The sequence below is a fragment of the Echinops telfairi genome, unplaced genomic scaffold (assembly GCF_000313985.2).
Source record: "Echinops telfairi isolate 266 unplaced genomic scaffold, ASM31398v2 ScPeMD7_655;HRSCAF=1070, whole genome shotgun sequence".
NCBI lineage: Eukaryota > Metazoa > Chordata > Mammalia > Afrosoricida > Tenrecidae > Echinops > Echinops telfairi.
In genome coordinates this window covers 9,925,744-9,949,466 of record NW_022104553.1, presented here as the reverse complement: position 1 = coordinate 9,949,466, position 23,723 = coordinate 9,925,744, and the positions used below count along the sequence as shown (strand labels likewise).

The window sequence follows — 23,723 nt, the reverse complement described above, 5'->3', positions numbered from 1 at the left end:
TCCCCTGTGAGGTAGGCAGAGTGGCTCCCGCCTGCTGGAACACCAGGTCAGGCCAGGCCTGCGCAGGACCTCTGAGCAGCAGGGCAGACACGGTAGGGATTACACTGCACCCCCCCTAAAGTATGTGTTGTTGGTTGTAATCTCTATGCGTGTGACTATCACCCCTTTGGGGAATGGGCATACTTTGGTCTCTGTCACCAGAGCATAGGGCTTTTTTCCCCCTTTTTAATCATTTTATTGGGGGCTCCTACAATTCTTATCACAATCCTTGCATCCATCCATTATGTCAAGCACATTTGTACATTTGTTGCCATCATTCTCAAAACATTTGCCTTCTACTTGAGCCCTTAATATCGGGTCCTCATTTTTTTTAATCGTTTTATTAGGGGCTCATACAACTCTTATCACAATCCATACACACATCAATTGTGTAAAGCACATTTGTACAGTCATTGCCCTCATCATTCTCAAAACATTTCCTCTCCACTTAAGCCCCCAGCATTAGGTCCTCACTTTCCCCCTCCCTCCCTGCTCCCCCCTCTCTCATGAGCCCTTGATAATTTATAAATTTTTTTTTTAAACATTTTATTAGGGGCTCATACAACCATTTATAAATTTTTAAAAAACATTTTATTAGGGGCTCATACAACTGTTATCGCAATCCATACACACATCAATTGTGTAAAGCACATTTGTACAGTCATTGCCCTCATCATTCTCAAAACATTTCCTCTCCACTTAAGCCCCCAGCATTAGGTCCTCACTTTCCCCCTCCCTCCCTGCTCCCCCCTCTCTCATGAGCCCTTGATAATTTATAAATTATTATTTTATCATATCTTGCCCTGTCTGACGTCTCCCTTCACCCACTTTTCTATTGTCCATCCCCCCCATAGGGCATATTTTGAGTTAGTCGCTACTGCAGTGAAAAGGAGATTTAGCAAACAAATAAACAAAGATTAAGCAGTCAAGCAGAGATGGGGTAAGATAGATGTGGAAACCCCAGGATCTCTCCAAGGGCCTTTCTCCAGAGCCTAGCAAGCGAAAGAGACCCCGTGCTCGCAATTGGACTTCTCAGCCTCCCACAGGGTGAGCCAAGTCCATCCTGTTTGTGAAAGTCACCCCATGCTATCCCTGCCCCAGCAGCACAACCTTGTCACTGAGATAGGGTGGCAGTCCCTGCATCGGTCAGCGGCCCACAGGCTCCCGTTCACCTTTCAGAGCCTCCAGGTGGTTTTCAGCAGCCCCCAGCCTGGATCTTCTGCGGAGTCCTGGCTTCTGCGGTGCTCATCGTGGGAGCTTTAGGCACCTACCTCTGGAAGCAGTGGAAGAAGGTCAGGCCAGCAGGTGTGCACAGACCTGTCGACGAGTGGGGTGGAGGTGGGCAGCCGTCCACGCATCCCTCTCCTCTGGGAGGATTCCGGGCCCCAGAGAGGCAAATGGCAAAGGAGAGGATATCTGTGAAAAGGGGAGGGAGGAGATTAGGGTCTCTGTTGACCCTCACAACACAACACTTTCTCTCCGGGTTCCGCTGAGGCATTTTACCGCCTGCGTTTCGTTTCCTGGAGTGTGTTTCTTAGAAACTCCCGAGCACCAAAAACCATATCCAAACTGCTCCCAATTGTTCCTCAAAGCTTGCTGAACATTGAGGTCAGTTCCCCACCCCACCCTCCCCCCAGGGTTCCCAGGAAGAACCCACCCCCACCCCATTCCACAGGACAGCTTTCCCAGGAAGGCTGCTTAGAGGTCCAGTAAGGAAAAGGCAGAGATCCCTCCGTGGCCTGCTCTAATCCCAATCTCTCTACACAGGCATGCAGGGAGACACCTACATTCCCATGTCAAGTAAGTAGACAGGAGGGCCGGGGAAATGGGGCTCCCACAGTTTATGGCGGACTTGGAAGGAAATGTAGAAACGACCGAGTCCAGTCCCCCCCCCCCCCCCCCCCCCCCCCCCCGCACAGATGAGGAGCGGTACAGAAAGGGGAGGTGCCGTTAGCTGGGGGGGTCAGAGCCAGAGCCTGGAACCTTGCCTACCACTCTCGGTTGACCGCCACCAGTTCTCCCAGCTCCACCACCCTCCCTGTCCGTCTCCCTGCAGACTGCACCAAAGAGCTGGCACCATGAGATGCGGGAGTGTTGTCTGGATCTGGGAAAACAAAGGCTTCGGGGGCAGGCCTGGCAGGGAGGTCAGACAGATGGGAAAATTGTTGAGATATGGGTAAATCGAGGCCAAGGGAGGGAAGTGGGCAAGGCCTGACCCCTTCTCCACTCAGAACCCCCCTCTTCCTTTCTGTCTTCAGGTTGACAGAACCCAGGAGTCAAAATACAGTGGATTTCCTATGCTGGGCTCTGGGAGCCTCCGCACGCCTTCACCTGAGCCCCTGCACCTGGTTTCCCTAACCATGTGGCACCCGCCGCCAATGGGGCTGGAAGGGGGTGGCCGTGGCTGGGCTGACAGTGGCAGGACCACTGTGCAGCCAGGCTGGTTGGGCCTCCCCACAGCCTCACTGGTCCTCCTGGCAAGAGTCTTGCCACCAAGGCAGGTGTTGCCTTGCCTTGCCATGGTTGTAATAAAGATGCCCGTGGAAGGCTTGTGAGCCGCATCCTAAATTGATTCCTAAACTCGAGGTTGCTCAGTGACTCCCGAGGGCCCCAGCGAATCTAGGAACCAGGCTCGACGACACAGACCTGCTGCCATCTCTAACGGGGCCAGCAGCCGCAGGGCAGCCGGGCTCTGGGAGAGCGGGTCTCAGCAGACGTGAAGCTGCCCGTGGAAAGCTTCCAGGGGACTGGACAAACAGCGCGGGCACATGGATCCTGTGGAACTGGCACATCGATGAGAAACACGGCAAAACTCGGGCAAAGCTCGAGAAGCCAGCCTGACAGAGATAAAGAGTTAAAAACACCATTAGGATCAGGCAAGACCCAGGAAAGAGAACCTGGCTTATACATCAAAAGACAAAACTTTGGTGGCCGTGGGGAGGAGGGGGCAGGGAGTGTTTGGGGGAGTTAGAAGGTTGCGAGAGTTTGAGTGGGGGCCAAACAAGGGGAGGGCGGGATAAGATATTGCAGAGGGAGGGAGGAAGAGGGAGAGGAGGGGAAAGAAAGAGAACCGTGTATATGATGGGGGGGTTTCACAAAATACTGTTGATTTCATTTATTGGTATGGGGTGTGTAAATACATACAGTATGTTTCTTTAAAACCAAGCCAAAAACAATGCCTCCGGATTCTTTATCCCTTATCCTTACACAGGTGTTTAAGGAAACCTGCAGAGTGGTCTCAATGGTTAAAAAAAGAGGGAGAGAGAAGAGAAAGTACAATGGAAATGGACTTGGAGTCTTTACTGACCCACAAGGTCATCTCAGACAAACAAAAAGGAAATGTGGCTCCCGCCTCCCCTTCAGCCTGAGATGGTCCAGGAGCTGCCTCTGCTGGTGCTCCGGAGCTTCCCAAGGGGAGCTGGCTAGGCCTCCAGTCAAATGTAGCCATCTCGGACGGACGGACGGACGGACGGAGCTGAGCGACCCTCTAGAGTAGTGGTTCTCAACCTTCCTAACACCGTCCCTCATGTTGGGGTGACCCCAACCATCACATGATTTAAGGTTGCAACTTCAGAGCTGCCACTTTGCTCCTGCTATGAACCACCGTCATGTGAATATCTGATACGCAGGCTGTATTAGGCGAGCCCTGTGAAAGGGTCGTTCGATGCCCCCAAAGGGGTCGGGACCCACAGTTGAGAACCACTGCTCTAGCGTCTAGCACAAAGTAGAACCATACCGTGGGTTTCCAAGGCTGTAACTCGCTTCCTCCCGAACACCCCCGTGTACTGGCACCACAAACTGTGAGGGGAGAAGCCAGAGGATAATGCCCAGTGGGACGCCGGGCAGGGGAGTCCCCGAGAAGGCAGGGACACAGGTTTCCGGAGACGTCGAAGGTGGGAGGCAGTGGGAGCCCGGTCCCAGGCCCACCCCTCCCCCAGCTCGGGGCGGCGGTCTTCTTGGCAGACGGCAGCTTGGTGCATGACAAAGGTGACGTGATGGCTCTGCTGGGGGAGGGGGGACTGGCTGGGGTGGGCCCTCCACCCCCACCAAGCCCCTCCATCTCCTTGCCTTTGGGCCCCGTGAGCGACTTCCAGGTGCACTCAGCACCAACCTTTCTCGAGCGTCGCCCATCTGAGACACAGGTCCAGTTCGTTGCTCCGAGTCAACAGACAGACCGGTGGACCAGGGCAGTGCGGAAGAAACAAGCACAACCTGGCGGAAGGCAGCAGAGGCCCGGGCCCCAGTCAAAAGGGCCCACACCCCTTCAGAAACCAGCTGAGACTGGGCTGAGGCGAGGCTGGGTCGGGGTCAGCCCCAGGCTCACTCAGGCTTTTGACTCCTGAACTGTGGGGAGGTCTGGCTCAGAATCGCCCCAGAGGGCCCCCCCTCCCACCCGCCGTTTGCCCCAGGACCTCCACCTAGGGCAGGTTTTAGGAGCAGACGGACAAACACCATTCCTCACAGACAGGCACAGGGAGGGCTATTCTCTTGCAAACAGCCCTGAGAACACCAGACCAGGTATCCCACAGCAGACCCTGAGGGGGAGCTCCGGACAGGTTTCCCGCAGGGATGCCTCCTGTCGCTCCCGAGCATCTCAGCACCTTTCTGCCGGCACCCCCAAACAAAGAGCATCCCGGCGGCAGGGGGAGGGGCGAGTGGAGGGGAATTCGTGGATCCAGGCGGGGTGGGGGGCCCTGGGGGTCTATCTGAGGAGGTGCAGTCTTTGAGGGGGACTGGGGAAGGGGGGTGGCTGTTACTCCTCCTTTAAGTGACTGTGAGAGGGGGTTGGGATGGAGGGCCGAGGTGGGGTGGTGGTGGTGGCAGGAAGCTGGCCCCAGGGGAGCCATCCAGGCCCATTCAAGGGTTGAGCACTTGTTTAGGGTTAGTCCTGCCCCTCTGGGGGCTGGGATGGTCCAGCCTGGGCCATTGTCCGGCCCTCTTCCCGGGTCCCTCCCAAGGCCGCTTTGAACCTGAAGTCAGATTTTCTCTCCTTCCCCCTCCCACACCTTGACTTTCCCCACCCAAGGCCTGGGGCGGCAGGCCTGGCCTAGGGAGGTGGGGGAGGGCGAGCCGGGCCTCGAGTCCCATCCCCGGAAGAGGGCCAGCGAGGGCCGGCCTGTGCGGGCCCAGCATGGGGGGGCTCCATGAGGAAACACTCAGGACAAGACTGGGAAACTCGGGGGCCATCATTCCAGAGCCCTGCTGGGAAAAGGGGAAGTGAGGGGCCACCCCAGAGTCTCCTCCCACCAGAGCTGGTTCCACACGGAGACCGTGGAACCGGAAGGTGGGGTGGGAGAGGAGGGATGACATGGGGCCCTCGGGACAGACACAGGCCATCCGTCCCTGTGAATGGGGGTAGGATCCAGCAGGCTGGGCAGATGGGTGCTGGGGATTTGCGGGGAACCTAGGGTCCACCAGGGCTGGCCTGTAAGGTGGGAAGGAATCCGTGGGTTTCTGGGTCATGAGTCGAGCGGTCCCGGCAGTACAAGTTCATGGAGTGTCTGGGCTCCAGCGAGGGACGGTGCTAGGGGTCTAGTTATGGGGTACATTCATGAAGAATGTGGAGGGAAGGTCCATAGGATCCCAGACCTGAGATGTGTGGGGCCAAGGAGCCTGCTGGGGGTCAGAAATGAAGTCCCCCTAACACCACACACACACAGACTCCCCAGCCCCCCAGCTCCACTAAGTCTACAGCCACTGCAGCCTACAGGCTAACACCCATCCCTCAGTTTCTCCCACCCCCACCGCCCTCTCCTCCACCCACCTAGGGGGCGGGGCCAGCAGTCAAGGCAGCAAGGGTGGGATTGGGGAGGGAGAGAGGTGGTGAGTAGTCCCCTTGGAGAGCCCTCCTTTCTCCAGGCCCCCAGCTAGGGGTGCCCTCCTTCCCCATGGCGGGACACCTGGCTGCCGATTTTGCCTTCTCGCCCCCACCTGGTGGTGGAGGCGAGGGGCCAGGGGCATTAGGACCAGAGCCCGGCTGGGCTGACCCACGGACCTGGCTGAGCTTTCCAGGCACACCGGGTGGGCCAGGGCTTGGGCCCGGTCTTGGGTCCGGTGCTGAGGTATGGGGCATCCCACCGTGCCCCTCGCCCTACGACTTCTGTGGAGGCATGGCGTACTGTGGGCCTCAGGTTGGTGCGGGGATGCTGCCCCACGGTGGCTCGGAGACCCCTCAGCCCGAGGGTGAGGCGGGCGCTGGGGTTGAGAGCCACTCGGATGAGGCCTCTCCGGAGCCCCTCCCTGCCCTGCCTGGTGACGGGAAGAGGGACCAGGAGAAGATGGACGAGAGCCCCGAGGAGGTAAGTGACCAGCCTTGGTTCCAGGTGGCAGGGCTGGCAGGAGAGGGGGGTGGTCTCTGGACCTACCTAGATCTGGAACCAGAGAGAGGAGCAGGCTGGGGCAGACGGCAGTCCAGGAAGCAGAGTCTAGGTGGGGCTAGAAACCTGGATTCGGAGAGGGAACCACGAGGGGAGGCTGGGCTTGTCACGAAGGGCCCTTGTCTTCCCTCGGCCGGACCGGGGACCAGGGTCAGATCACTCAGCACTAGCCCTGGCCAAGGTTGAGGTGGGTGATCACACTCCTGCTGGAGCCCAGGGTCTTTGGCCTCAGGGTTAAGTGTAGCCTGAGGGTTAAAAACAAAACGACTTCTTATCCCAGGCTAATTGTTCCCGGAGGTCTAGGGTGTGACTGGCTGGGAACGAGGAGCTCTTGTTGGTCCGGGCCGAGTCAGGTATACCCTGAGTCCTTTTAAGGTCCCTTGGGCTGCTGACCTCAAGGTCTACACCTCGAAACCGCCCCTTGCTCCCCGGGAGAAAGATGAGGCGTTCTGTTTCCATGAAGAAGCATAAAGGGGCATTGCCAAGCGGACCTCTGGGGTCGCCGCCAGTCGGAATTGACTTCGACAGCAGGGAAATGAGTAGTTGGCTTACCTCTGTCGCTGCAATGGGGAGGAGAGGGGTGGGGAGGGCAGGGCAGGGGAGGAGTGGGGAGGGCAGGCGCCCGGCTGCTAACTGGAAGCTCAATGGTTGGACTTGGCGTAGAGCGATAGCCTGGGAAACTCAATGGGGCAGTACCGAGCTGCCCCACGGGGTTACTGGGTCGGAGACGCCTCTGGGTGGGCACCCAACAGTTACTTCTGTGCCTTAGAGACCAGCGAGTCACCTTTCTGCATAAATTGTGATCGAAAAAGCGGGGGGGTGGGGGACCAACAACTGGTTGTCGGGAGATGTTAGCTCTTTGTCCCCAAAGTGGATTGGGTTTGCTGGGGGGGGGGGGGGGCTGGCTGAAGACGTGACTGGTTCAGGGCGGCCCAGGAGGCTATGGAAGAGGAAGGGAAGGTGTAGCAATTAGAGGTGATGTTCTAAGCCCCATGCCCCACCCAATGAGGTGTGAGCATTTTCAGCCTCGACTTAGTAACCCCAGACTCTTGGCAGGAGGTGACTGCTGAGCCTTGAATGATAATGGCTGCCAATTGTGGGCCACTTCCTAAGTGCCTGGCTGTGTGCCCTCGTACATCATTATCTCATTAACTGGCCCCGATCTCGAGGGAGGTGCAGTAGGAACTGCAGAAAGGGTGAAGTGCAGGGGATTTCCCCGACCCCAGGACGTCAAAGGGTGCGGGCAAGTGGGCCTAGATAGGATCGACTGGGAGAGCAGGTGTTAGGAGTGGAGATTAGCTTATTAGAATGTAATACGATTGATCACCTCTCCCCGGGAGGTTTCCAGGGTTCACCCACAGACTTGGTTTTCTTCTGAGCTCCCCAGTCTCCCCTTTTCTCTCTTTACCCTTCCTCAAGACCCAAAGTTGGAAACAATTGGCAGCTCGGAGGGAGAAAGACAGGGATTCTACGGGGAAACTCACAGGGGCAGGTCTACCCTGCCCTATAGGGTCGCTGAGGGTGGCAGGGAGCAGGCATACATCTACACTCTCCCCCCCCCCCCCCCCCCCCCCCCTTGCAAAGGCTGCCCCGGCACATCGGGGTGGCTCTCTGAACACCTTCACGCCATCACAGTTGCTCAGGGATGGATTGATTACCCAACAAGCAAGGTAAGCACGGGGCCTTTGTGCCGACTGCTCGCTAATCTTAGAACCCGTGAAATGATTCACTACCCATTAGGAAGTCGTAGCACCAGTAAACCCGTATGTCCCTCACGCTCCGGTTCCTGGTCTGCTCTGCAGACCCACCTCCAGTCTGAGGGGGAACGACTGCTGTCTGTCTGTAGCTGGAACATACCAGGGAACTGACCAGAGGTCATGGAGCCCCTTCAGGTGGGCTGAGTGTGTCACTTCCGCCTCCCTCATCCCGGCCCCTGTTCTGTCGGCCAACAGTGGGTGGTTTCCGTCATTCCACCCTGCCCTGCTCATTCCCAGTCCATAGGCAATATAGCCTCTGGGTCATCAACTCACAATGCAGGAGCTGATGGGTGATCAACTCAATGCGGGATCCGACCCTTTCCTCCAAACCCCGTGTGACTCCCCAGGGCCCTGAAGGATGCTCAGGGCACTGCAGTGCTTATAAGCTCTGCCTCGTTCCTCTTGGGGGTTGGGTGGGTGGGGGGTGGTTCTCCTGGCATCCTGCAGCCCCCTTGCCCTGCCCCAGCCACACTTTGTTCCTCCCAAACAACACTGTCCTTTCTGTCTAGAACAGTCTCCAGCTAACTAACCCTTGGCTCAGATCATCTCCCTCCTTGATCACTTCCCATTACTATCCCTGCCCCTGCCCCCCACCCTGCTTTTACTTCCACAGCATTTCTGACACCTGGTCCTCCTCCCTGCTGGGGAGTCAATTGCAGGGAGTCTACAGCCTATAGGACTGCCCCTGTGGCTTTCTGAGACTCTTTAAGAGCCTTAGAAAAGCCTTGTCTTTCGCTGAGGAGTAGCTGATGGTTTTGAACTGACCTTGTGGGTAGCAGCTCAAGACTTATCCACTAGGTGACCAGGGCTCGTGGACATCCTAACACTCGGGTAATGATTGGCCTGCTTTATGGAGCTGTGGGGGAACAGCTCATTCAAAACCGAACTGCCCCTGTGGGTTTCCCAGGCTGTAACTCTTCATGGGAACAGAAAGCCGCAGCGTTCTCTCATGGAGCGGCTGGTGGTTTTGAACGGACCCACTATGCCACCAAGACCCCTCCATGGCTTATAGAAGGTGCTCGATTAATCTGTGGGATCAACGAATCAATAGGGATGTTTTAATATTGCAAAGCACCCAGGTCAATCGGCTATATACATATTTTTTTTAATTGAGCACCAGCTCGCTCTCTGTCTCCCTCCTGCCTCTTAGAGAGAGAGATGGTTTTGAACTGCCGCCCTCATGCTTGCGACCTTGTGGTTAGCAACCCACCGTGTTCCCTGCCAGGCCACCAGGGCTCCTGGACATCTATTATAACAGTCAGGGTTATAATAGCAAGCTGGGGTGCATGTGTTGGGGTTAGTATTAAATGCTGGGTGCTTTATTTCTCTCCCCGAACAGGACAGTCCTAGAATTCCCATTATACCCAGACAGGGCTGTCTCTGAAGCCAAGACCCACCTCCCCACCCATGGGCACTCTTATCTATTGGGTTAAAATCTGCATGTGAGGATTTCTGAAGGAGGAGGGGTCCTTAGTTCAGGGACAGTGAAAATGAGGGGTGTTTATAGATGTGAAAGGGGGCTGGAGTCTGGGGATAGACCCTTAGGCCTTCTTTGAGGCCTTGTCTACAAACTATGGAGAAGGAAAATGAGGTACAAGGGTGTGAGTGATTGATTGTATTGTGCTCTGGAGTCCTCTGCTGGGAAAAAAACAAACACTTTTTTTTTTTTTTTTTTAAACAATTCCAGGACATCAAAACTCGTCAGAAAGACCTGGAGCAATTTGCTAAGCTTTTAAAGCAAAAGAGGATCACCCTAGGGTACACTCAGGCGGATGTGGGGCTCACCCTGGGGGTTCTCTTTGGTGAGTCCTTCCGTGGGTTCTGCCTTATGGGGCCACACCCCGGAAGGGAACATTCTGAAATGTTGAGCCTTTTCCTTCCCCCAAGGGCAAGGGGGGGAGTGTTTGGGGGGCAAGCTGGGAGGTGGATGCTTGGGCTTACTTAGACCGGTGGAGCCCTAGTGTGGGATATAGTGGGGAGTCCAGAAGGAGGGTCCAGTGGTCCTGAGGACTTGGGGTGCAGGCTCACTTTGCTTCTTTACCACTGGCTCTCCCAGGGAAGGTGTTCAGCCAGACCACCATCTGCCGCTTTGAGGCTCTGCAGCTCAGTTTCAAGAACATGTGCAAGCTGCGGCCCCTGCTGCAGAAGTGGGTGGAGGAGGCGGACAACAATGAAAACCTCCAGGAGGTACATGCGGGCAGGGGGGACGCAGTGGGGGTACCTCCCCCCCAATCCATTATCCTGGCTCCCATGTCTTCTCCTGTGGAGCGGCAGTTCTCCGTAGGGTGGAGGGTAATGTCTCAGTTTTGTGAGAAGGTGCGTGGCAGCTGGTCTAAACTCTCGCCTCTGCTGGCCCCTGTCCTGCGTTCTGGCTCTGGTGACACCCTTTTTGTCTTCTTGTCCCCCCGGCCCAGATATGCAAGGCGGAGACCCTCCTGCAGCAGGCGCGCAAGAGGAAGCGGACGAGCATCGAGAACCGCGTGCGGGGCAGCCTGGAGAGCCTGTTCCTGCAGTGCCCCAAGCCCTCTCTGCAGCAGATCTGCCACATCGCCCAGCAGCTGGGGCTGGAGAAGGACGTGAGTGTCCCCCCCACCCCCCTTCCCCTTCCCGCTTCTGCCCGCTCGCCCTCTGTCCCGAGTCCCTCCCACCTCTCCGGAGCTGAGGGCGCCCTCCCCGTGTCCACGCCCAGGTGGTCCGCGTGTGGTTCTGCAACCGGCGTCAGAAAGGCAAACGGACCGGCAGCGACTACGCCCAGCGCGAGGACTTCGAAGCTGCCGGCTCTCCTTTCCCAGGGGGACCGATGTCTTTCCCTCTGGCGCCAGGGCCCCATTTCGGTACCCCAGGCTATGGGGTCCCTCAATTTACTACTCTGTACTCCTCGGTCCCTTTCCCGGAGGGGGAAGCCTTCCCTGCCGTCCAGGTCACCCCTCTGGGCTCACCCATGCATTCAAACTGAGGTGCCCACCCTTCCCAGGAACGGGTGGGAGAGGAAAGGGGGCAGGGAAGCCGGGGGGCTTTGGGGGTTAGGGTCTTCATTGACTAAGGAGGTCATTGGGGCCACTGAGGGTGGGGGGTGGGAGAATAGCTGGTTGGCAGGAAGGTGAAGCCCAAAGATACTCATGATTGGAGTCACTACACACGTTCTTCCTCAATAAAGAAACCTGGGATGCACCAGATGAGACTTTTGTCCTTGGTTTCGGCTGCTTCCGGTACTGCAGGAGGGACAAGTATGGACATGGGGGGTTGGGGTGGGGCTTCTCTTCAACACCCAAACCTTTAACCCCATCCACTCACTGCCCTGGAGTGGATGCCGTCTCAACCACCCTATAGGACAGGTAGACGTGCCCCTGTGGGCTTCCGAGACCGGATCTTTACAGGAGTGGAAAAGCCTTGTCTTCCTGGCGGAGCAGGCGGGGTGGTTGCCTACTGCTGAACTAGAGGTTAGCAGCCCGACACGTGACCCACTGAAGACCGTGGACTAGATGGACTGACAGTGGCTGCAACCAGGGACGCAAACAGCTTCACACGCTGACCTGTCCAGCACGGTCCTGCTCCATAGGCTGCCATGGCTGGTCAGCTTTCCGAAAGCATGGAGCGGCTGCTGGCCCCCCTTAACCCAGTTCTGAAGGAGCCCTGGTGGCACAGTGGTGACATGATGGGTTGCTAACTTCAAGAGCAGCAGTTCAAAACCACCAGCTGCTCCCCAGAGGGGCTTTGTACTCCAGAGTTGGCGAGACTTGTCTCCTACTTTGAACGTGTCAGGAGAGACCAGTCCTTGGAGAGACACCGTACTTGGTAGAGGGCCAGTGGAAGCAAGATGGGATAACGGGAGTGGGTGCAGCAATGGGCTCAAGCACGGAACGTTGCAAGGATGGTGCAGGGCCCAGTAGCACCGGCGGGCATCTAATGACAGTCCTAGAACCCCACAGGGGCCGTTTAAGGCTGCTGTAAGGAGTCAGGATGAGTCAGCATTGACTCACTTGTAGTGTGGGGTGTTTTGCAATTCAGTGCTTCATCCACAGCACCAAGGTTCCTTTCCCCAGAGTACAACCAAGAAAACCCTATGGCGCAGTCCCCCTCCCGTCACCACGTGAGGGGTCACCCTATGAGCAGAAGTTCGCTTGATGAGAATAACTGGCTTGGTTTGCAGGCAGTGAACTATAAAACCCAATGCCCTGACTAGCTCTTGGTGGGAGGAGTATCGAAGAAAAAAGGGGACTGTTCGTGGGCTGGGTCCATCCACATTAAACCAGGCCAGCACACACTTCATCTGGGGTGTCCTGGGCTCTCCCTGGAGGTTCTAGTGTCTGAGGGGAACCTGTAGATGGTCTGTATCCTGTCTACCTTCTTATCTTAATCCAATTTTCAGACTTTAACCTAATCCTCACTCCCCAACCCCAAGAAGAGTAGAGAGCCGGGTATGCATGGGACTTGTTTTTATTGGGAAATAAGAAGCCGAAAACACAAACAAGCCAGGCCAGGGTGGTAACAGCTGGGAGCGGGGTTAGCCACAGAGCAGGGGCATTTTAGGGCCACGTCCTGGGTTTTCGAGGAGCCCTTAGGTGATGCCGTCGAAGGATACCAAGCACCCGCTTGCACACACTTTGGGCTTGCCCAGATACCGGTCCCAGACCTGGTATCCCTGGCAACGAGCTCTATAGCCTAGATCAGTGGGGTTTCCGGTTTGCTGGCGACAACTTCTTGAAGGTGATTCTCTTTGGCAGGATCCGGCTCTTCTGTCACGGTTGACCATGAGCTCCAGTCCCTGACTCAGTAGCCAAGGCAAGGGGCCTTTGAGTCAGTCCCTCCTGGGGAGGGAAGGGAAGAAGGAGGGCATTTCTTAGGATCCATTTGCGTTTCATGGCTTAGGCCCCCCTGGCCTGGATGACCCAGCTCTGTCCTCTCGTGCCAGGGTATTGGGCTTTCGGCTTGGATACCCGCACTGCACCCTGGGCATCGGAAGTCTGTCTCCCTTGCAGCCTGAATACTACAGCCAGCACAGAGCACATGGAACCAGGTGTCACAAGCATCACACTGAACCCAGGCCACTAGCTCTTCTTGGGGCAGGCAGCATCGGGGAGCTGCACAAGACTCCTTGCCCCCAACTGCAGGGGGTGCCAAGGGGGCACTCACTGGGTGCTTCCGAGGACGCCCACGACGGTTTCTAGGAAGTTGAGGGGGAGACACAAAAACCAAGGTCACTAGAAACCTTTTGGGGGAGACTTGAGATGATCCCTGAACTCTGGAAGTCCAAGGGTGGCCCCCAGAGACACTCGAGATATTTATAACGTGAACCTAGAAATAAGTCTGAGAACCTACAGGGTGAGACTGGAGAGGCCCCATCCTAAACGAAAACTCACTGACATTGAGGACACCCTGGGGAGGAGTTCTGGTCTGAAAGTGGCTGTGAGTTGGAACTGGACTCTGGTAAGGGTTTGGACGTGGTTTTCAGAACTCGAGAAGAATGGGGTTGAAGATACTGAATGTAAAATTGGCACTAATACTGATCCCCACAGGCTCCAGTCCGCCTCACTCTTGCTTTGTACATATTTCTTCCCATCGGTAGGTCGGCACTTCCACCTCTGCCCACTTCTTCCCACCCCACCCCCACACGGCAGGCCTTCTCAGGGCTGGGGCCCACGTGGGAAGGCAGCTCCACTTACCCAGTGGGTTTCAGTTGGGTTTTCTCTCCTCGGAGTTTCTTCCTGGGTTCCATGAGGGCTGGTGGGGAGCTCTCAGGAGACCCTCTCTCATCATCCAGTTCGGCCAACACGCGGTGAACTGATTTCCTTCGGTTTCTGGGGGCCGGGGCTGGGGCAGAAGGGGCAGCCCCTACTTCCTCAGGGGGCGTGGGAGAGGGTAGGCTCTGGGGCCCACCTCCACCCCGGGAGAAGGTGAGAGGCTGGGCGCGGAGCTTGCTAAGGCTGCCGATGGAGTTGAGGATCAGGGTGGCCTTGGGGGCTAGGGAAAGGGTGCTGAGGGGCCGCTGTGGAGCCCCCTCAGAGGGTAACATGGGCTGGAAACCGCCCCTGGCCCCCGTTTCTCCCCTAGACAGCGGAATGGTGATGGCTGAAAAATCCTGAGGTTTGACTTGAACTTGCTGGAACATGAAGTAGAACTCAGAGGGGCTGGATCCTGGGGTCCCTTCAGGGCCAAAGGTTAGGAGGTCCCCGTCACTCAGCTCCAGTCTGTGACCCCTTGGGAGTCGGACGCTATTAACTAAGGTCCCTATTGAGATACAGAGAACGAGAAAAGCAGACAGAAAGCACCCCGTCAGGAGTGGAGAAATTTAGACCTGTTCTCTTGGGCCCATCAGAAAGAACGCGCACTGTCATCCCGTTCTTCCCTCCTGGCCGTTCTAAGCCCTTTCTTCAGCCAGTGACAAGCGGCAGTAAATTGTAGAATGGCCTCAGTTTGTTTTGCTTTCTTGTGCCCTCCAGCAGGCACCTCCGTGAATGGACTCCACCTTCCCGCCTCTCCTGAGCGCCCTGTCTCAGTGGGAACGCACTCAGCCAGCTCTGACTCAAAGAACAGTATCATCTCAGCGTAGCTCGGGAGGTGGCCTGTCCGGCCTCAAGTCATGACGCCTCCACTCCCCTGCTCTGTGATCCTGGATGAGATCCTTTACCTCTCTGGGCCTCGGTTTCCTCTTCTGCCAAACGGCGATAGAAATGTCTGCCTACATGCAACTCATTTCACTCACAAGTGCTTAAGTCCTACGTGAATTGGCGACTATCGTTATTCAACCTCTACAGATACAAAGCAGAATTACTAAGCCTTACTGGGCACATTTCACCTAAGAGGGCACTAGAACCCGGAGAGAAGTGACAGGAGCCGGTGACAGGTCTGGGGGCCTAAATCTGGCTCTGCCACTGCTAAGATGGAGAAAGGCAAGTGCCCAGGTCATGACGATGTGATTCAACATTTACCTACCCCAAGAAGGAAGCAAAGTGTACCTGGGGCCCGGGTAAAAGCCTGCTCACCGATGGCCACAGACAGACCCCATGAGCATGCTCCAGACCCTGGCTCTACTTCCCAGCCTCTTGTATGGGCTTAAAAGGGTCAGCCCTTGAGCTCTGGTGGCTGCTAACCAGAAGGTCAGCAGTTCGAAACCACCGGTGTGGGAAACAAGATACACCTGTAAGGCTGTTATAGGGGCAGTTCTACCCTGCTAAACGGTCACGATGAGTGGGCATGACCCCAAGGGCAGCTTTGACACCATACTTCTGGTAAGAAGATGGTCTATGCCCTCCATCCACTCCTCCCCCGAGATGTGGAGTTTGGAGGCAGGCAGGGACCCCATGGAGCCCCATAATCACCCAGGCCTAGAGCTCACTGCTCAGGGGCAAGTCTGCCCTGTTCCTGGCTCACCTTGGCTGCTGTGGTCTTCCAGGCTTACCCTCCAGTTCTCACCGCGGCGCTCGGCGTGCAGCTCGGCGTGCACCCCAGAGATGAGGCCGGGGTCCCCCTGGGGTTGCAGGGCCACATCACACAGGTCGGCCCTGCGGCCCAGGCGATAGGTGCAGCCAGCCCCGGTGGGTGGATGGAAGGTGTAGAGATCGCCGCCGCCCCGGCCGCCCCCGATGCGCAGCAGCTGGAAGCAGGGCAGCATCGGCGGTGCCTCTGCGCACCACGCCCTCTACTTCAGGAATCCATCAACTCTCCCAAGTTCTCCTCCCAGTGAGACCCGAACTTGGGTTGTCCTTTTGACTTCGAACACACTCCGAGTGGGGGCAGTTTCAGGATGGACGCAGTCTAGGCAAGAACAGCTTTGCAACGGGAAAATTCAAGCAGAGTCCTGCCTTTCCGGGCGATGGCAAGTCAGCAGCGCCCTCCGGAGCCTCAGTTGAGTCGGATCCTCGGGTCCCAAAGGACTCGCCACGCCTCCGATCTGTGCCCAAATCAAACACAAACTTTAGGCAGTCTCTCGGGAAATGCGAACTGGAGAGAGCGGGGCTGGCTTCGGTGCCATCGAGCTTATGACCTTGCAATTCAGAGAAAAGAATTTGCTTCTCGCTATCAAACCGCTGAGCCAAATGGAGTCTCCTTATTGTTCGCCTCGGCACCCCGCTTTCCTGGCCAATTCTCAGCCCGATTTAGTTTGGAATCCCGTGAGCGGACCTACTGTCATCCCCTGAAAAGGCCTCCAATCTTCCCACTGAAGCAGAACTAAGCATCTGCCTCCCCAACTTTTCTCGGCGGGTTGGAAAGTAAAAGGAGCGCCCCGCGATCAAGCCAGGCAAGCAGCCCCTCTCCCTCCCGGGCCCAGGCCACTTTCGGATGTACCCACGCAGTGCAAGCTCGGAGCGGTCTCCTTTCCAGACAGGGCGACCCGTGCGGCCGTCCCGGGACCCCTCCGGCCCCGCGGTCCGTGCAGCAGCTCCCGCGGCTGTTTGACAGGGAGGGTGGCGGCCAGGAGGGGCGGAGCCCCCGCGCGCGGGCCCGCGCGAACCCTCTGTCGGAATTCCCGGGTCTGCGCCGCGCCCAGGGCGCCCGCCCCCTTGCCGCCTCTGATTGGACGGCTCACTTGGCCTCGCTCAGCTTCATTGGTCTGTACACCGAGAAGGTCCGCGAACGCCCGCCTCCCGCCTTTTATGATTGGTTGACTCGTTTTCCCGGGTTCCCGGCGTTGGGAGGAGCCGCCAGGGCGCGGAGATGCTCGAACACGTTCATTGGTCGACTTGTGGACGCTACTGCGCATGCGTGCCCCCCTCCTTTTTTTTTTTGCGCTCTCTTTTCCCAGCCCTCCCGCTCTACGCAGGCGCAGTCAGGATCCGCAGCGTCGGGCTCCATAGCAAGGCCTAAGGGGGTGTGGCCTAGGGCCCGAGGTGGGGGTTCTCGAGCTGGGTAAGGGGCGTTCTAGAAAAGTCGGTTGGGGGTGGGAAGGGGCTGTGGCGGGGTGCTGGGATGGGTCTCGGGAAAGAGGGGGAAAGGGGCTTGGTGAGGTGGTCAGAGCACCCTTAGAATTCAGGGCCCCCAGGATGCAGGCTCAGGGGTGACGGGTGTTTGGGGAGAGCACGGGTGGGAAGCAAGAGGCGCTGGAGTGCATAGCAGGGAGCAGACTGAGTGGGGGCGATGAGGGTGAGAGTGCAGAGCCAGGACGAGTCCTTTATGATAACCGCAGATTAGGATCCCTGATTTTGGAAGAATTCGGTGACTTGGCGTGGGATGGTGGAGAGATGTGGAAGCGCCCACTCTGTTATGCCCTGGGACTCCAGAAAGGGTGGCGTGGGCAACAGGAATGGAAGTTGAGGACATAGGAAGAAATTGCTAGGAGGGCTCAAGGGAAGGTTTTGGAGGATTGGGAAGGTTTAGGCAGAGACCCGGCCTTTCTGCCTAGGGATATAGAGGCTGGCTGTAGTCCCCGGGGTCCTCAGGAGATATTCCTCCATGTGGTGGTACTTATCTGGGGCCAGGCCTTTTATAGGGAAGGACCCAGTAGTCATGGCTTCTTGGTGTCTGAGTGGCCTTCCCCAAGGCCTTGCTGAGCTGTGGAGAGAGCCCTGGATATTGGGCTCCCAGCCCCTGGACTCCGGTTCTTCGATGTGCAGGACCAGCAGGCATTGTAGAACCTTTAGGAAGAGGGTAAAGACCCCACCCGGGATCTGAAAAGTATTTACGAGCAGAATCTTAAGAGCATCCCTCCTCGGCCATTTCCCTCCATCTGTGGTGCTTCCAGCATCATCAGGACAGGAACTAAGAAAGGAGCGGGGAGAGGGGGGTGGGGGTGGAGCTGACTACGCATTAGAGGATGACTTGGTTTCCGTAGGGGCTTTCTCTTTGGAAGTAGGCCCGGACAAAGTGAATCAGAGTTTCCTTGTTTCTCCAATTGCCCAGGGGAACATGGATGGCTGGAGACAGAATCTAGACCCTTCAAATCCGATAGAGATGTTACGACTTCCAGGTCAGTGTGGGATCAGGCAAGGGAATGGAGATTACCCCCTCCCTGGCAAACTGACCCTCTGTGTCTCTCTGATTCCTCAGGATCGCCAGGGCTGATTCCTCCCTCCCACTTCCAAGCTCGGTCCCTTCCAGCTGTGCCAAGAATGACTCCCACCTGGGCTGCAGATATCCCCCTGGCCCCATCCCCATTCCATCAAGACGTCCCCGAGAGGCGGCTCGACAACTTGAGACCTCAAGTGGCCATGTGGGAACGGGATGCTTCCGGTGACAGCCAGGACCCGGGGCAGAGAATCAGGTAGGGAGCCGTCATCACCGTTGCCTTTGGCTTTTCTGCCTTTGACCCTTCAGCAAAGCACATCCTTACCCCGGCCCAGCTCTTTCCACAAGTTCTCCGTATGTACAGAAACAACTAGGAAGGCCCCAACAACACATAACGGATACCAAGGTAGTGTGCTAGGCGCCAGGGACGGGTCACACAAATGAGTGTGAGATCTTGATACCGAGGCGTTGGGAATTCTAGGGGAAGCGCGAGATTGGCAAATAGCGGATTCTAGTAGGCGATGAGAAGGATGGAGAGAGAGGACTGGTTCTGTGGTGGTGAAGGAGCCCTGCCTGCACCGGTGATGGCGAGGGGTCTGCCACTAACAGGTTCGTGATTCAAACCCACCCAGTGACTGCGTGGGACCTGCTTCTGTAAGCTTTTAGGGCTGTGGAAAGCCCAGGGGGCCATTCTTTCCTGTCACATTGGGTGGCTGTAAATCCACAAGGACTTCACAGCCACGTGGCGGTGCAGATGCACGCTGACGGAGCCGGTGAAGAAAGCCGTCGTGGAAGACGCGTTGTTCTTGCTGGGCGCGCCGTTTGTTGATGTACTGTCCGTATGCAAAATGTCGTGCTTTTTCGTGTGTGTGCTCCCCAAATACACTGGAACGCCACCCTGCCATTTTGCCTTCACTCGGGCTTAACACACGCGTCTCTGTCGGACCACGCTCGCAGAGGAAGGAGCATGATGTGGGATGGGGAGCTCTGGCCCGTGAGTCAGGGAACAGAGAGAGGCCTTCGAATGCTAGTTTGGTTAGCCGTTCATTTCTATAGGCCAGAGGACCCTGCCATTTCTGAAAACCCCTGCTGTCTTGTCTTGGCCTTCATGGAGGTGAAGTTAGTACCAACTGTACCTGACACCACTAGACTGTATACTCCCCATGGGTAGGGACTATGGAATTTACTGATGCACACTACTCTCCTCTTTGGCTGTCCATATTGTATAATAAACGCTCAGAAAGTGCTTTTAACTAACGCCTCGCCTTGCCGCATTCTTCAGAGAAGCCCGTGACTTCTAGTGGCGTAGGGGATATGAGTTGGGTTGATAACCACAAAGGTCAGCAGTTCAAAACCACCAGCACCTGTGTGGGTGAAAGAGGGTGCTCTGTGCTCCCATGAAGTGTTACAAGTCTCGGAAACTCACGGGTCAGTCCTACCCTGTCCTGTAGGGTCGCTAATGAGTACCCTCAATGGCAATGAGTTGAGTTTCAAGACCTAAACTCCTTCCTCCTCCAAATCTTTCCTTGACCATCAATCAGAATGCTGAAGGCTCAGAATGTTCTTTCGGCTTCTCCGCTAAGAATGTGCATCCTAACGATGTCCCCTACTCCCGGCCCTGCCTACACCTCTTGCTTTCCCTTGGAGTATGAGCCTTGGTTCGGTGAGCCCAGACGGTGGGCCTCGGGGAAGGACAGCGATGATGTTCCATGCAGAGGTCTCTGTGTAGGATTCCTGCTGCCTCCGTATGGGAGCTGAAGAAGCTCCTCCTGTTTCCTGTGTCCCCAGGTGGCAGGGGAAAGGCCCGGGTGTCTGAAAGCCCCCTCACCTGTGCCCATCTGTGTTTGAAGGTGCCTGGAGACGTCTCAGGCACTGGCCCAGCAGGCCGAGCTGATCTCCAGGCAGCTGCAAGAGCTGCGGCGGTGCGAGGACGAGGCCCGGGGCCTGCGGGAAACGTCACTGCAGCAGAAGATGCGGCTGGAGGCCCAGACGGTGGAGCTGGAGGCTCTGGCGCAAGCCGAGAGGGCCGGCCGAGCGGAGGCCGAGGGACTGCGGGCGGCCCTGGCCGGAGCCGAGCTCATCCGGGAGAAGCTGGAGGAGGGAAGCCAGAGGGAGCTGGAGGAAGTTCAGAGGCTGCACCAAGAGCAGGCGAGTGTTGGGCCGGGAAAGGGCCTGCTGGGCCGGCTCTTTCCATCAAAGAGCAGAGGTCCTGGCTTCCCAGGAGCAGTGGGGCCTAAGATCTCCACGTGACCTGGGTGAAGGCGAAGCTGGGTGTTTGGGCCCAATTTCTATTCCTCTCTTGACTTGGTGCCCTCTCACCACTTGACGTTGCCCTTCCTTTCCCAGGCCTTCAGAGCTTGCCACCGCCAGCCAGGACCCGGTTCATGGGAGAGGGATGCAGCGGGGCTCCCGGCCTGGGGGGTCACTCCCACCCCTGAGATAGGAGCTGGGGATTCGCTGGGCCTGGTACCCTGCCGTCCTGGGGGAGCTCATCAGTCCACGGCAGGCGACATGGAACGCGGCCTCTGGTGTACTCCTAACTAATTGCAATTGGGAGACGTGTTCTGAAGGCAAGGGAGCCCTAGGCTAGTTGGGAGGTGAACAGAGGCCACCAGTTATGGAGCGAATTATGTCCCCTTAAAGTACCACACTTAGCCAAAAGGCCGAGAAGCGATCGTCCCCTTAAAATAGTGCTCGTGGGGCTTTCCACTCCTGTAAAGAGTTCTGATCTTGGGAACACGCGGCAGTTCTACCCGGCTGGGTAAGGTCGCTGTGAATTGGGGTTCTAAGCCCAGTGGGGAATGGATCGTCTTTGCTGCTGTGAGAGAGGGCGGGTGGAGCCCTCTGTGTTGAGATAGGGATGAGCAGAGGCAGTCAGGTAGATGCCGAGACCCACGGAAGACTCCAGACCTGCGAACCCGTGAGGAAGACATTTCCCTCGCTTCAAGCCACCGGCTGGTCGTTGGCGGGCACAGCAGCCCTGGCAAAACTGGCACGTTAAATAACGGAAATCATAAAAGCACTAGAAGGAAACCGTGGCGGCCGTTCTTTATGCGCTCGGGGTGGGGAAGCCAGGGCCCTTGGAGGTGTGGAAAACCTCCACGGTGGGTTGTTGCCGTCATCCATGAGAGAGCGGAGGGGCCTTCACGAATTATGAGCAAACCATGTGGTGAATGTGTCTCCCCCCACTGGGTTCCCCAACTTACTGCGGCCCCAGTGGGAGGGAGAAGTGAGACCAGACCAGGCAGGGATCGTGGTAAACTTGAGTGTGGGCCACGGGGAGAGGGAGACGCCAAGGGCGGTCGCCATCGGGCCATGCCCAGCTGGGTGGTTTGCTGGGATGGTTACCGCAGGCCTCGGGAAGTAGGGGTGAAGGGACAAGGCCCGAGCAGGCGCGGAAAGCCCCCAGACGGACTTCGGCTAGCCCGGCTGAGCCCCAGGCTGCTTCTTTCCACAGCTCTCCGGCTTGACGGCCGCTCACCAGGAGGCTCTTTCCAGTCTGACCAGCAAGGCCGAGGACTTAGAGAAGGCTCTGACTAGCTTGGAATCCAGGCGCGCCCAGGAAGCCATGGAGCTGGCCGTGACTCAGAGGGAGAAGGAGCTGCTGCAGAAGCAACTGAGGTAAGTGGGGTGGGGGAGCCCCAGCCCCAGCCCCCGCGGGGGCTGGCCGTTGGGTTGAGTAGCAGATCTGCAGAATACCCCCACGGAAGGCCCGCCTGTGCCCGCCTCTCCCCCAGCGAGGCCAAAGAAGACCTGGAGGCTCAGGTGGCCCTGGTGGAGAATCTGAGGACGTACGTGGGGGAACAAGTCCCCGCAGAGGTCCGCAGCCAGGCGTGGGACCAGGAGCAGAAGGAACTTCTGGAAACCGTGCATGTGAGAGGGGGGGCGGGGAGTGGGCGGTCCGAGTGGGTTGTGAGAGCTGGGAGGGAGGCCCCCACGCGTGAGGAGGACAATGTGGAGGCCAGCTGCCGGGGGAGGCTAGGAGGAGCCAAGGGGCTGACTGGGCAGCTCCTCTCCTGCCCCAGAGCTTGCAGGAGGACCGCGACGTCCTGCACACCACGGCCGAGCTGCTGCAGGTGCGAGTGCAGAGCCTCACCTACATCCTCAGCCTGCAGGAGGAGGAGCTGGCCAAGAAGGTAGTTTTCCACCCTCGGGGTTCCGTACCTGCTTCAAGCAGGAGGGCTGGAGGGCTGGGCGCGCACGCTGCAGGCCTGCCCTGGATACCGCACTCCCCCCCAGACTCCTTCTCTTGCTGTTGCTCAGGGTGGGACAGAGAAAGCACAGACTGCCCCGTCTTACCTTCCCCCCCTTCTCCCCCACTTGCTCCCACTGCAGGTTCAGCCTTCAGGTTCCCTGGACCCCCAGCTCACCAGGAAGTGCCAGTCCTTGCTCACCTGCTGGCGGGAGAAGGTGTTTGCCCTCATGGTGCAGCTGAAGGCCCAGGAGCTGAGCCACAGAAGGAATGAAGAGCAGTTGAGGAGAGAGGTGACTGAGGGGGGTTCTTCTTCGCCCCCGGATTCCCTGCCCCGCTGGCCTGCCTACCCCACGCTCCTTCCATGACAGGAAGGCTTTCATTTAGTCAAGAAAGAAGACCCTTGGTGTCGCCCAAGCGGAGGGAGCCGCATCCCTGCCCCCTCAGCTTCCATTCTAGAGCAGAGGCCTGCAACACGCCAGCAGGCCGCCCAGGGTGCCACAGGGGCCGTGTGTGCTGCAGAGCCACTGTGGGCTGGTCAGGCAAGACCTCGCCGGAGGCGAGGCGTCTCTTAGGGTGGGCGCCATGGCTAGAGGTGGGGTGTCCCTGTTGGGGGTCCTGGGACAGTTCTTCAAGGAGTGGGCACACAAAGCATGCTTCTAGAAGAAAACCGGCCTCACTTTCAGGAACCCAACTTCGTTTTGTTCTCCAGCCTTTTGCAGTGAATTTAGGAGCCCTGCGTAGTGGCTGTGCTAACCTGGGCTGCTAACCACAAGGTCAGCAGTTCAAAACCACCAGCTGCTCGGAGGGAAGAAGATGAGCCTCACAGGGCAGTTGTCCCGTACCCTACCAGGGTGCCATGCGTCAGAATGGACTCCTTGCTTTGTGGTGTTTTCTTTGTGGGACGGTGCGTCGATGTGTCAGGCCATCGTTGCTGCGTTCAGCAACCCAACAAGCGATCAAGTCTTGCATGGGCTTGGCCTCTCCTCCCCTTCCCCCCTCCTTCCCCGTCTCTGTCTTATGAGATCGGATAGCTGTTATTTCGCCCCTCACCCAAGTTAACATCTGTCTATCCTGTGGGCTCAGTAGTCCGCTCCCTCCCTTTCCCCTCCCACCTCAAGTATCCATCCAAATCTTTCATTGTGCAACCTTTTCTCCATTGGTTTTGTGTGTTTCACGTAAAAGTGGACGCATGTGATACTTGTCCTCTTGCGGTGACCTGTTTCATCACCGAGTCCTGCAGGCCATCCAGACCCTGAGGGTGTCACGGTCGCATCTTCCTTCTTCTTTGTACATTTTATCATTCTTTTTCTTTTTTTTTGTGAGTGAGACTGAGACAGTGAGAGAGTGAGTGAGACAGTGAGAGAGTGAGAATGAGACAGAGAGAGTGAGTGAGAGTGAGTGAGACAGTGAGTG

At 57.3% G+C, this 23,723-nt stretch overlaps 3 protein-coding genes across 6 annotated transcripts in view; 2 read left to right on the top strand and 1 right to left on the bottom strand.

Annotated features, from left to right (window-relative positions):
* The first annotated feature begins 5,927 nt into the window (after positions 1-5,927).
* POU5F1 (POU class 5 homeobox 1) lies at positions 5,928-11,129 on the top strand. 2 transcript variants are annotated; one of them, XM_004711685.1, is made up of 6 exons: positions 5,928-6,338; positions 8,688-8,693; positions 9,861-9,975; positions 10,230-10,360; positions 10,588-10,749; positions 10,863-11,129. In XM_004711685.1, the coding sequence occupies exons 1-6, from the start codon at positions 5,928-5,930 to the stop codon at positions 11,127-11,129; spliced, it is 1,092 nt and encodes a 363-aa protein (XP_004711742.1). The 2 variants fall into 2 exon arrangements, with proteins under 2 accessions (XP_004711742.1, XP_004711741.1); XM_004711684.1 differs by lacking the exon at positions 8,688-8,693.
* Positions 11,130-12,594: 1,465 nt separating this feature from the next.
* Positions 12,595-16,545, bottom strand: TCF19 (transcription factor 19). 3 transcript variants are annotated; one of them, XM_045292829.1, is made up of 5 exons: positions 16,464-16,545; positions 15,545-16,064; positions 13,837-14,401; positions 13,307-13,337; positions 12,595-12,981 (listed from the first exon to the last, which is right to left on the bottom strand). In XM_045292829.1, exons 2-5 carry the CDS (start codon positions 15,783-15,785, stop codon positions 12,913-12,915), a joined length of 906 nt encoding a protein of 301 aa, XP_045148764.1. In that variant the 5' UTR covers positions 15,786-16,064; positions 16,464-16,545; the 3' UTR covers positions 12,595-12,912. The 3 variants fall into 3 exon arrangements, with proteins under 3 accessions (XP_045148764.1, XP_045148766.1, XP_045148765.1); XM_045292831.1 differs by lacking the exon at positions 13,307-13,337; XM_045292830.1 differs by lacking the exon at positions 16,464-16,545 and having other exon boundaries at positions 15,545-16,380.
* Positions 16,546-16,949: 404 nt separating this feature from the next.
* Positions 16,950-23,723, top strand: part of CCHCR1 (coiled-coil alpha-helical rod protein 1) — a 15,193-nt gene continuing 8,419 nt past the window's right edge. The window contains 8 exon segments of the mRNA XM_045292817.1: positions 16,950-17,020; positions 18,011-18,077; positions 18,158-18,371; positions 19,966-20,263; positions 21,573-21,736; positions 21,853-21,988; positions 22,141-22,251; positions 22,451-22,600. Coding sequence (XP_045148752.1) covers positions 18,017-18,077; positions 18,158-18,371; positions 19,966-20,263; positions 21,573-21,736; positions 21,853-21,988; positions 22,141-22,251; positions 22,451-22,600 — 1,134 coding nt within the window. The 5' untranslated portion in view covers positions 16,950-17,020; positions 18,011-18,016.